The sequence below is a fragment of the Plectropomus leopardus genome, chromosome 1 (genome assembly GCF_008729295.1).
Source record: "Plectropomus leopardus isolate mb chromosome 1, YSFRI_Pleo_2.0, whole genome shotgun sequence".
Classification (NCBI taxonomy): domain Eukaryota; kingdom Metazoa; phylum Chordata; class Actinopteri; order Perciformes; family Serranidae; genus Plectropomus; species Plectropomus leopardus.
In genome coordinates, this window is record NC_056463.1 from 31890349 (window position 1) to 31904341 (window position 13993).

The 13993-nt window shown below is 38.7% G+C and overlaps 1 protein-coding gene across 1 annotated transcript in view; it reads right to left on the reverse strand.

Moving 5' to 3' along the window:
- Positions 1-12794, reverse strand: part of LOC121943332 (thrombospondin type-1 domain-containing protein 4-like) — a 28311-nt gene extending 15517 nt beyond the window's left edge. The window contains exon 1 of the mRNA XM_042486856.1: positions 12645-12794. Coding sequence (XP_042342790.1) covers positions 12645-12716 — 72 coding nt within the window. The 5' untranslated portion in view covers positions 12717-12794. The remainder of the gene's footprint in view (positions 1-12644) is intronic.
- Positions 12795-13993: the final 1199 nt, after the last annotated feature.

A 13993-nucleotide genomic window follows, 5' to 3' on the forward strand; every position in this document is an offset into this window, starting at 1 on the left:
ACGTCAGTTATAGCAGCATCTCCACTCACTTTGCAGCTTTAATGTTTGAATACTGGACATAAACTAGGGCAGGGACTCTAAACTGTGGGCTTACAGTGGTCAGCAGTATGGATATTAGCCAAAAAGTGAACTGTGAGCTGTAGGATAAATATTAACACATGCTTTAAGTGTGCTGAGTCCTGAAATTAATAAAACGAGATTTCAACTAATTTATGGGGTCATGTGAATTTGGGGACCTTTAAAATAGAAGGATGAGGCTTTCACTTATGTTTCATTTAACCTCTTAAACTCAAGGCTCTCTTTCACTTCCTGTATTTTAAGGCTTATGGCTTAGCTACTACATGTCTCTGGGAATTTTCAGGCCAGGTTAGGCTACTCATGATAAAATAAAGATAGTATTTTAAAACATATCAAATAGTTTTAAGCCACTTAGGAAACAAACTATAAACACAATATCAACACCTGCAAACAGTTGCCTATTCTCATATTCAGTAGATACTGAGCAACATCAGGATTCATTTGGAGTACGGAATATAAATGCAATGCTTGCTCTTCTTTTAGCTCTGTTTTTGTCTCCATCTACTCCTGAGGGGAATACATGGGTGCTTCACATACATCTTAACCCAAGCAACACAGAAGATCTATGACATTGCATAATGGGTTCAAGGTGTTCCTAAGATATAATTTTCATGAGAATGGGATGGACAGATGGTTGGATAGACAGATAGACAAACAGAGACAACCAGAAAACATAATGTCTTTGGCCATTACTGTCATCGGCATCAAGGCCTAAAAATATTGATTGGTGCAGCTTTTAAGGGGGTAAACTGACAAGCACAATAAATGTGTTGCGTTTAAGCATTTAAAAAAATCTTTATTTATTTATTTCTAGCAATTAGTTTCTTGTATAGGCCACAGTATTGAGTTCCACAGGCCCATTAATCTGTCTGTTAGATCATAATTGTAAAAATGATTCAAAATTTGCTGTTTCACTTGCATGAGTGCAGAGGAGTGTCTTTTCCGAAATCAGGATTTAGAGGCAGAGAATAACTGTTTCAACCACTATCAGAGAGTTGGGGCAAATATCAGACATTTGTATCATTCCTCAACACTAAACATGCACAAAGTCAAGAAATACGCTGGAACAGTCACTAAATCTCTTCCTGACAGCTCTGGCATAATGTTACAGTTGCCTTGCAATACTAGTGCTTTTATCCATGTAGGAGGCCTGGTTTGTGGCTCTAAACTAGGAGTGCAAATCTGAATAAAGCACTAATGCTTAGAATGATATCATGTTTAAATTAACAGCAGTGGTAGACACAACATGCAGGCTTCTGACTCCTCTCTGCCATGGTAAATTAAGTTTGAGATGTGGAGGATAACAGGCTTGGTGCTGGAATGTCAAGCAGAAGAGATTGTTTGTGTACCTTAGATTAATTCTGCTGATTTTGCATCAGGTCAAATATTTTGTGAGGTTTTCTCTGACAAAGTTATTTAATAATAATAATAATAATAAAAAACTTTATTTGTATAACATCTTTTATACAAGAAATGCAGTCCAATGTGCTTTACAAGAAAGAAATTACATGCACCAAGTGCTTCACATTAAAACACATAGAGGACAAAAGGCCAAATAAAACCTGCTTGTAAAAATAAAATAAGATCAGAATAGAATACATAGAATGCAACTTTAAATGGATAAAACCCACTTGATAATACTAGTAAAAGTAAGATAAAATAAGGATTAAAACTGAATGCACAGAATGCATAACATACGATGGAAAATAAAAAAAATAAAACCCACAGATATTATTAACAAAAATAAGCATAAAAATAGAGTATATAAAATGCATACAATTAAGGAAAATATAACATCTTAAAGATGTGCAGCAGTCCGCAAGTGCAAAGAAGAGTGCAAAGCAGCTAAGTTAGAGCTAGTTAAAGGCTAAATTAAAAGACACGTTTTTAGTTTTCTTTTAAAACTATTTAGCGACTATTTAGGAAGTTATTTGTCTCTTAACCGGCTAAGGTGCGATATCATCACAGTTTTGTCTCACTGGCCTGAAGTGTCAGTCAAGATATTTGACTAAGTATAAACTGTGACCAAAATGATACAAGTTATTCTTACAGCCTTATTAACATGATTTTGTCTGCTCAAGTTGCATTAGGGCTCTTTGGTAACAGACTAAAATTAAACAGCAGTGGGCTTACATATTCCTAAAACACGGCTGCTGAGGAGACTGTATCTGAGAACTGAGTTACAGGATTTGATGAAAAATATATTTTAAAATGACAAAGCATGGAGTAGAGTTTGGAAAGTGAAGGCACCAGTTTCTGTGTCTAACAGGTGAGGGTTGTCAGCCAGTGTTTAGGTTGCTCAGACAGAATAATCTGTGACTGACAGACACTTCAAGTCAAAGGCTGACAGACTGACACCAGCAGATACTCACACCGGACCACAGAGTTGCACTACATCCATTGCTTCAGCAGCATCCAAATGTTGGCAGTTGTTTTGGGCCATACACAGAAACTACAGCCACAAGAACCAATGAACATTAAATGATCACAAGGCTCAGTGTTGCCCCCGTAATATTACAGGCCTGGTGTTTGCAAGGTTTGCGTAGGACAGTGAAATATACTGTACTTTTTCCCCTTAGGAGGTAGAAGTCAAGACCCGCCCTATTCTGCTTCGGATTGGCTAGTACTTTGTGCCTTCATTGGTTAGATTGTGCTACAAAAGTGGCGGAAGTGGTTGAACTAAAGCGTGCAAGCAGGCGATAAGAGTGAATGCATCATAGTATACGGAGCATTACTAATGCTATACTAAATCATCTACAGTGAGCATTTATACCATGGACTGTATATAAAGATGGACAACGTTCCCCTAAAGTGTAACTTTTCCGTCTCCCTCGTGTCTGGCTGCAGCATAGGGCAAAAAGCCCCCCCCTCCATATTAGTAATTGAGGCATGGGCCAAACTGAAAAGATGGTTTCAGTCATTGTAGGTAGTTCACGCTTATGTTTGTTCAAGTGATTGTGTTTATAATAAGTTTGGTTTTAAGAAGTTATTCTGTCCTACAAAAAGGTGATTGTCCGCCATGACTGAAAGTCGTTTCAGCCAATCTGTGCCCTCGTATTCAATAGAGCTGCTCGTGATTGCAGAGATCGCTGCAATGCAGACTCCCCTTCTGAATGATATCAACAACGCAAGACGGCAGCAGCTGTATCAAGGATATTTTACCTTCACTTATGTATCTTAGGGGTTAGTGGGGACACATCGTCCATCTTTATCTACAGTCTATGATTTAATACAGGCAGCAATAGATTCTAATATGTGTACCTGAAAGAATGACTTACTCCACATTAAACTAAGTTTATACAGACAGTATTCCATTCTGATAGTTATTTGTCCCTGACAGAATTACCTATTCTACATTCATAAAGGTAGTAGTCCATTTTGATAGATATCTGTACCTGTCAAAAAGACATACTCCACATTAAACTACATTCAAACAGGTAGTAGTGCATTCTGATAGATATTTGTACCTGAAAGAATGACCTACTTTACATTTTTACAGGTAGTAGTCCATTGTGGTCAATATTTCCTCATTTAAAAAGGTGTTAGTCCATTTGTACCTGACAAAATGAACTACTCAACATTTAACCATATTTACACAGGTAGTAGTCCACTCTGATAGATATATTAACCTGATAAAATTACCTGCTTTTCATTTAACTACATTCATACAGGTAGTAGTCTATGCTCATAGATATTTGACAAAATTTCCTACTCTGCATTTAACCAGTGTTTCCCCTACAATGTCATGGCCTGGTACACCGTTTTTTGTTTCAGTAATCATTGACTGAAGGTGCAGGGAGAGAGGCTGTAACTGCAAAGCAAGTCATGAAGGAAGTCAAAAACACAACTGCAGTGAATCCTGTAAATTTTCAAAATAAAACATTCCATGCACATCATTTTGCTTTACTAAATCAACTACGGCGAGCTATTATGTATGGACGTGTGCGCATATCGACAGTGTTGTTGATTTTAATTCTTGCTGCAAGAGTAAGGGATTGCAGGTTTCAATTATTCCAGCGGGGAAAAGGCAAACAAGGTCATAGGTTAGCTAAATGACCATAGTACCACCATCCACAAGAAAAAGAAAGTGTAACATGCAACTTAATGCAATCACCTTTTTTCTCAACTGAGCCAAGGAACAAATGGGAAAGGAGAATTATGCTGTGGTGAAATTTTTCTCAGTGTCAAGAAAGATGAAGTGCAGCAGTGAATTATGCATACTTTGCTAATGATGAACTACTATTTTGTAAATATATACAGCTTGATCAGACACCCTCTCCTTGTTATGATCACTTTGTTTTAAGTTTTCAATATACAGAGCGAACAAAAATTTGAATGCAAATAATAAAATTACTGATCCCCTCTGCCATCAGACTGAAGCCAACCATGCCAATAAGTCATCCCAGGCTTCACATATGTTAAGGCTTTTTTCGGTGTGTACCACTGGGCCTGAAAAAAACTAGGGGAAACACTGACAAGGCTAAACATGTATATCTCTGTCACCTTTGTCCTCTACCTTAAAAATGTCTGTGTGTTAAGGCTCAACATAACTTAAATTGACTATGTGATAAATATGCAAAACAAACATTTCAAACATTTGATTTTTTCAGTCTCAAAATATAAAACACTAAATTATTTCTGGTTTAGTAGTAATAGTCCCAAGACAGTAATTCATGGTAAATCAGCATGAGTGAGGCAGTAAGTCAACATACAATGTCAGGTTGTTTATAGGGGCTCTGAAAGACAGCTCAGCGCAAATACAAAGTTTATGTAACTTGCTGCCTCTTTCCCATGTCAGTGTGTGAGGCTTTACTCTGTCCTTTCACAATAGGTTACTGTAGATTACCAGGGACACACTGGGCATTAAAGGATTTTAACATCACACACATGTAAGGAGTCTCAAGCACTGAAACATTACTTGGATATTTCCCCTTTAGTAGTTTCAGTTACAAAAAAGATGATTCTCAGGCCTGACAGAGTTGCCCAGAACAACTGTGCAAAAAGGCAATGAAACAGAGGAGGTTATGAATAAAAGGATGTTTTCTTAGTCAGGAGATGGTGCAGTGGTTAAGCTCCCCCCAAGTATGAATGCACATAAATCCATGTTGGCTGAGGCTCAGATCCCACCAGAACCCTCTGACCTGTGCCTTAGCAGTTTCCCTCTCAGCTCTCTTACTGACCACAAAAAGCAAAACAGAAAGCAGAAAAAACAATACTGTGAGGCATCAACTGCTGTCTTCTTTTAAAAAGATAACATCATAGTGCAGCTGCATTTGTTTACTACTTGTGGCAACTGACCTAAATGGTAAATGGTACTTGTGTAGCAACTTTCTTTCTTGTATAGCACCTCTAACCAAACCACTCAAAGCACTTTCACCACATTCACCCATTCACACAATGATGGGTGAGCCTACCACACAAGGTGTCACCTGCTACTCAGTTAAACATTATACACATTCATGCACCAATGGCAGATCAATTTGGGGTTCAGTATCTTGCCCAAGGATACTTCAACATGCGGTCTACAGTAAGGGATCAAACCAGTGATCTTCCGATAAAGAGACCCACTTCTTCTCTGAGCCACAGCCATCTCACCTTTGTTATGATGTGTGCTGCAAAACTTAAACATTCTGGTGAAAGATGACTAAAACAAAGTTTTAGGCATAAAGTTTCTCTTTGAAATGTTGCTTAATGGATCCTTGGAAAAAACACAAGTAATGTACTCAGTTTGCAAATCCAAATTATTTACAACAGTTATTCGTCTTTGACATATCACCACAAAGTAAAATTCCCTACAGAAACTACAAGATTTCACCAATCTACAATACAGCAATGAGGCACTCATGAGGCGAAAATTGAAACCAATAAGTGAAAAGGTCAGTAACACTTTGTCTGTATGGATAGCTAAAAACTGCCATCCAATCAATACAGTAAAGAGATGATGAACTGATAAAAATACCTTGAATTGCACCTCTTATAATCTACCCTCGAGAAGAACCATTTTGTCAAGAATACAGACTTTGTTTGAGGGAGCAAAGGATGAACATGCTTGAGCAAGCAAAGGACAGCAGTCTCACAAATGATCATTTGACTTCTGTAAAGAAATGCCAGCTTCTTGAGCATCACATCACAGCACACTTCACTGAAAAAGGATGTAATCTGCAGTTTTATTCTTTTGGTCAATACCCAAAGCTTATGACCATAGGTGAGGTTTGGAACATATGGACCGGTAAATCAGAGCTTTTCCTTGCCGCACAGCTCCCTCTTTACCAATTACAACAGTCCAGCACAACACCCACATCTTTGATGACATTACACCAAGCCATCTGACCATCTCATGCTCCATCTTACCCTCACTCATGAATTATACTCAGAGATACTTGGACTTATTTGCTTGGGGCAGTAACTCTCTCCATACCAAATCCATCATTTTTTATGGCAGAGAACCATGGTATCAGATTTGGAGGTACTGACTCTGATTCTAGCCACTACAAACCGAATGAGATGCTATTAAACAAAATAATTTGAATTTCAAAATACTGCCTTTGTGTTGATTCTACATTCATTCCATGATTTTAATTTTTAAAATCTATTATAGCAAGCTTCAGTCTTACGGAGAAAAATGGCAATTAATAGCATATAATCACATCAAACTTGAAATCATATAATAATTTTCACTAATATTTTCACTACCTTGAAATGTACCATACCAATTGCACATCTGTAAAGAAAATGAATTGCGTTCCATTACAAGTATGAAGTATTTTATCAAATTCATGTCAACAGACAGTGTACTTCCTGCCTGGCAAAGGTAGTGGGATATTTGCTCAGCTCCTCGTGGTAAACCTCGGGGAATAAAGGCATGCTATAATCTGTACTCCTACTGTAAAAATGCATCCCACGATGCAGGCAGTGCAGTACCTTAAAACATATTTATGAGCATAGGCTGTTTGGCAAACATGTTGGGGATTTCTGCAGCTCTTCACACGTAGGACAGTCATAATTTTCTTTGGCAAACGGCCAATAAAGTTATCATGACTTGGTCAGCTGTGACACACAAGTTCATCTGGAAATGCAATACAGCCTTAACTTGGCTTCCAGGTTGAGAATACAGACGCAACATCATCCCAACGAACGACAAAGAATTTATAGTGGAAGTGACCTCAAGACTCAATGCTGAGTCTGGAAATGACATTACTGAGATCTAACACACATCTTATAAACATCAAAATCAAAATAAGATTAGACTGAAATATGGTTTTAAAATTAAGTTTAGGGTGGGATGAAATAAGGTTATGGTATGATAATACACCGCCTCTCTTTCATATGAAGTGCACATTGTGGTTGCCACGGCTACTGACATCTGCCTCCCACATGCTGGGATGCTGTGGATCTTTAACTGGTTTTAACGAGCGGGTGAAGGCAACACTGCTTTTACTTCAGTCAGCACTTCAAACACATCTGTATCTGTGGAAGCCACACTGTCATCAGGTTCACATGTGACATTCTCACTAATAAACTGACTGAACATCTTACCTGATTTACTGATACATCCTGTGTGAGATATACAGTACACCGTTTAGTACAAAATATTACAGGATTACAATGGATGTTATTTAGAGCACATCCATTGTACTGATTTTTTAAAATGTAGAATGCCAATATTAAAGAAAAAAATGTATCATATGACCCAAAAAATTTGCGGGGATTTCCTAGCTGTAATACAATTTAAATTTGGGGTTTGGGGTTTGATTTGGGTTAGGGTAATGATTACTATGGGTATCATGGTTATTATGATTTGTGACTGTCAATTCGCTAAACCCCTCCCACAAAGTCTCTGTCTGCCACAGCTTAGCAACTGTAATGGTTGCTAAGATCTTTCAAGCTTGGATTTTTCCACATGCCAAAGTAGTAAGCATGGGGCTGCAGTAAGAGAGACACTAAGCTTTAAAAAAGACTGGGCAGTTGTATTTTTTAGTCATTCGAAAAAAAAATTTACACAAGCAAACATGTAAGGAATGGGTTAAAGAGTTTATCTGCTTTGCTGCAAGCAGCAATTGTTAGCTTACTACCTTCAGTAATAACCGAGCGTTAATTCAAATGGCAAGGAGCATCTGGGCATGGCAGGCAGGGGTTATTTCTGGGGCTCAAGAAGCCAAATGTTTTCTCAAAAGCTCTGAGTCTATACTATTCCCTAAAGAAATAATATAAGGGAGAAAATGTTATTCTGTGGGCCTTGTTTTCATTTCAAAGAATTAAAGACCAATTTTAGAGCCACCAAGATTATTATGGCATGGCCTTTGATCTTTTGGATAGAAAATGTCATCACTTCATTCTATCCTATCAGACATTTATGTGAAAAGCTGTTGTTATTAGTGTAAGAGTTATGGCAGAAAAAAACATTTTGTGACGTCACAGTGACCTTGACCTCTGACCACTATATTCTCATCAGTTCGTTCAGGTTTGTGCCAAATTCTAGGAAATTTTCTTTAAGGCCTTCTTGAGATATTGTTCTCATACGAATTAAGTCACAGCAACCTTGACCTCTGACCACCAAATTCTAATTGGTTCATCCTTCATTTGTGCTAAATCTAGAGTCTAAAGACATTCCTATAAGGTGCTCTTGGGATGTTAGGTTCATGAGAATGAAATGGACCAGGTCACGGCGACCTTTGACCTATGACCAACAAAATCTCATAAGTTTATTATTGAGTGGATGTTTGTGCCAAATTTGAAGAAAATTCCTCAAGGCGTTCTTCCTTCAAGGCGTACTTAAGATACTGTTTTCAGGAGAATGGGAAAGATGGACAATGTGAAAATATTATGCTTCCAGCCTCTGGAGGTGAGGCATAAAAAAAAAAAAAATTAAAAAAGGTTTAAGGATAAGAGTAAACATTTGTTGGTTTCAGAATGATGAAGACAACTGGAGAACAATTACATTAAACTATTTTTTAAGCATTATATTATCCAATTCAATTTAAAAACACTTTATTCCTCCCCAAGGGGCAATTTGTATTTCAAATAGTTTGAATATTGTACATAAAGCTGCTGTAAATGGGAAAGAAAATCTCCTCTGTGGAGTATGTCCCCAGACCATTTTAGGTTTGGACTGAGCCCCAAATGTTTAGTGCATCAGGCTCCACCCTCGAGGAGCACCTCATTTACTGCATTCATTTATGGGGCTACAGGTTACGTTAAAAAAAGCCCACTCATGACTACCACACACACTCTTGAGTATGTCCCCTCTGTGCGGAAGCTGCTGGAAGATTTAACCCCAGCCACATTACCTGAGCTAAAGACAATTAGGCAAACAGTCTGATCTTTTATATAACAATACTATGAACACCATAGCTCTATGCTGCTATACAAGAACACTGCTGGTTCTTTATGAACTGGTGAGGATGCAGATTTTTGCCTGCAACATGCAGCATCTGGTTGCAGTCTTCTACCACAATATCATGTATGTATCCATCAAGTGCATCAAAGCCCCTTCACAACAAACAAATGAGCTGAAAACGGGAGGAATCAAGCTCAGACTCTAGCCGGGTTATGCATGTACCACATGGAAGATGTGACTTCATCGATAGCTAAAATCCTGCAGATTTATTTAATTTGATCCTCTCCCTCAGATTTTACTTCTGGCTCTGCTATAATGGGAACACTAACTAGAAGACTAACTGTGGTTTGTAACCGCAAATAGAAACACAAGTTCTGGTGTTTTGGATAGTAATCACTCAGCTTTTCACTCTCCACAACGTAGCATTTTATGAAACCAAGAGCAACATGTGTCAAACCAAAATGGGAACACAGACAAGCTAGGACAATTTACTGTGACAGAGGACAAGATGGGCTGGGGACAAAACAAGTGAGGGTTGTTGTTCCAACAAATTAACAAATTGCATTATAGCTGTTTAGAAAAAACATGTGAATAGGCCAAGTTCAAGCAACACAAATCATTTTTTAGCACTAAACGTCTTAAAATTCCTATCAGGTAATCATATCTGCAGGTTGTACTACAAACTGCAGGCATGAGCATTTGTCACCAAGTGGTGAAAAGAGATGTAGGCATGAGTGGCAAGACCTTTGATCCCAACAGTAAAAAGAGGCCTCATCCACATCGCAAACTGCCTTTCACAGCATGGGGAGAAGGGGAGAGCGCCTTCGTTAAAGGCACCCATGCTTGTAAAACACTCAGAAATAGCATTGGGCATGTTGAATCTATGGCCATAAAAACACATGGGGTTTCTCCTGACATCACTCCTCTGATATGGATGCACTGTTTTAGGAACAGAAAGACTGAATGGTCTCTGCTGGGAATTAACGCTGCTGGGTAATTAGCTTGATCCCTGCTGGGAACATCCTCAACAAGACACAGACTGATGAAATGGTGAAAGCAGGACTTTCACCATATGTAATTTATATAAGTGTCAAATTATACCTATGATTTTTTTTTCACAAGCGCTAATTGTGGTCCTGACAGAATTTTTGTATATTTTTGAATGTGCAAGTGATACAATGTTATGCAATGTTCTCACATGAGTTATCTCAGGCCATTATTAAAGAGATCAAAAATCACATTGAATTTAGGCTGATTGTATCAAGTATCGAGTTTTTCTACTTTAATATGAATTTGCTTACAAACATGAGCTGGTGACATGTCCACTACAGCAAATGAGTAATTACTTCTATATAGGGTTTGTTAGACCCAAGCTGTAAAACAGCTGCGTGGATTTTTACATGCTCGATATCTGTGACTGGTGTTGATGATACCTTATAATACCAAGACAATCAAATATCACAATATTTTTGACAAAACACCTCGACATTGATATTGCAACAACACTGGGTTGACTGCTGGTGCCATCACAAAATATTTACACAATGAGATATTTGTTAGATCAGTAATGTGACTATAATGTCAGAGTGGGTAAAGGTGAATAAAAGAAAAGCTAGAACTGTCTTGTAAGTTCAAAAAATGACATCACTTTACTGTAATGTAGCCTTTAAAACCAGTGAAAACCAAAATTTACTTAATCTAAGATGATATTTCATCTCATTTAGCGAAATTGATATAATATCAATATATTGCCCGGCCCTAATGTCTGTTTTTGGAGTTTTATAGCAGCTTGCTTAAAACAGGTTGAACAGTGAGGTCTAATTGGCCCCAAACAGAAGTCTTTTAAAGACTCTGGCAAATAAAATGAACGTACAGTATGTCTTCATGCATAAGATTAAAAAAAACATAATATATGTCCTTATGCAGGGTAAAAATAGTTTTTGCTGATTTCTGCATTTTGTCATCGGCATCAAATCTGCAAACCCATTGTAGCGAGGAAAGGGTTTTCACTTCAGTACCAGTCTCCATACTGGGATTTTATAAGATAACAAAAGACTATATATTTAAGGTAAATTGATTTTGAAAGCATTGTTATCATTTCTCCTTATACAGCAGTAGGGTCTGTGTAACCTCATTTAATGAAGATACTGCCAATATCAAAACAACAACACCTGCTTGATCTCTAAAGAAGGACAGGTCCAACATCTTCATAAATGACATAAAATATGATGTAACACAAGGTGACATCTGCTGTCTTTAGTCTGTAGTTGTTGAGACTGATGGTGAGATAAGACACGGGTAAGATGAGAGACATTACATTATTATGTTGTTCTTAGCAGAGGGTGAATGTGACCTCTGATGCTAACATTAACTTGGACAATCAATCAAACTTTCAGTCTGACTTCTGTCAACTTAATATCTCCAACCATTCTTATTTAATCTGCATTTTTTTCTAACATCCAAGTTCACATAAAATACCACAAGATTAACTCAACACACATTTTACGCACTGGCAGATTCCAACACCGAAACTGATAGCTATATAGTTTAGGGTCATACAAAGCTGGCACAGACATCATCATCAAGACCTTGGCACTTCACACAAGGTTGCATTAAAGACCTCAGGCACCTCACACCAGCCTCATTAATCATCAGCAAACACAAGTGAGCTAAAACCAGCTGAGCTGAGCCACAGGCAGCGACAGGCTAATTCAGGCTTGCTGTCTATCCCTAATAGAGTTCCAAGTACATCTTTATAGTCCCAAGACAGGCCTGACTCACCAAGTCTTCCACTAGGAGGGAAATCTAATCCCACAAGTAGCCTGTGAATGTGCTGTGGAAAAATAAATCGCTCAGAGAGCAAGCAGAGCCACAGTGAAAACAGCCATACTGTAAATACTTCGAGTCAGTAGATGGACCACAGGATCATGGGGCCGCACTGACTGTCCAAGTTATGGAGTGACACTGTCCAGCGCTGCTTACAAGTATGAAAAAGTGGTTAACAATTTAATCGCTAAATCCAGTAATTTCACAGATTTTCTCTCTATGACATGCATGCAGCAGCATATCAACTGCTTCCAAAACTGAATCTGAAAAAAGTCCAAAAGAAACTCACTGTGCAATTTATTGTGCAATGCAACTCTTATAACCAGTGTTAGCATCAATGGGAATCCCCACTCCTCAATCCCCAGGTTTCTCCAGGACCCAACATAGGTGAAGCGGGTCCTACCTGTGACTGCGGCTTCCCCTGCACACGCATGTGGAGGCAGACAAGCAGCAGAAGAGCCAGTCCTGACAGCATTCTGTCATGTGGCCACAGACACGTCCGACCAGTCACACAGGCTTCCACACGAATCCAGTGGCTGCTGCTCCCGTCAGCCTCTTCCTCGCCTCTGTAGCTCAGAGAATGCCAAAAAAACCCTCTCACTACAGGGCTGATCTCTCCGAGCTCCCCTTGTAAACTGAGCTGGGGGAGGTGCAGCTGGGGGAGGCAGGGGCTTTTTAGAGGAGGTAGAAAATGAATAGGAGGGAGCGAGAGAGGCGGGAGAGAAAGGAGGCAGAGAGGAGAGTGTGGCAGCTCCTGCTGACAGTAAATTGGAACCCAGAGAGGAAGCTTTTGGGAATATTTTCAAAGTGACAGAAAAGTAAGAGAGGAAGGAAATTCTTGCGGGGCTGAATTTAATGTGTAAGCAAAACCACTGTGGTTGAAATTGTGTGGAAATAATTGGCAGGTCAGCATGCCATCTACAAGGGATGCCAACAAATAGGAATTACAGAAGAACACATTTAAGTAAGACATCGAATTCATGCTCATTTTTAATACTACAACTACTAAAACAGAACAATGGGAAAAATAATAATAAAGTTCCAAGGTCCTATAAACATCCTAAGAGGGAAATAACACCAAATAAAAAACATATTTTCGTGGTCTCTGCTCACTGTCAAGACACAGAAACAACAAAACGACAACATCCTTTTGTCCTCTTTGAGTGACACCCCCAACAAATACTTAATTACAAGCCACGTTGCAACGCTGGAAGCACAACTGCTCCCGGCCCAAAAGACCCGACTCATCATATGGTTTTCCTATTGCGGCACCATTGTTTCCACGACATTAAACCCTAATTGACCAGGACATATTGAGGTAAGGGGTACTTCATCCTTCTATCTCTCTAGTTTTTCTAGTCTTTTTCTTTTTATAAATCATTTGGGCAAACCGAGCACATCAGGGATCTTGTGGCTGGACCTGTTTCTACACAAAAAGACTTCTGGAATGAGATAATTGAAAATGTTCCTGTTTTGAAGTGGCACACGGAAACCACAACAGGCTGCTGCAGAGTCTATTGTATGCTCTGAAAGGCTGTGCATCAGATGGCCGAGCATCAGGGCGCACATGGTGGGAGTACAAGGAGAGGAGAGAAAAGACTGATGGACTGACAAGATGATGGCTATTTTCTTTTCTTAAAATGGATGTTACTCTACCAGAGCACATTTAAATGTACACATTGATATCAAATCTCTTCAGGTTTGGAAGATAATTTCTTTACTCATCTGTACATCATCTGACACTTTGGCAAA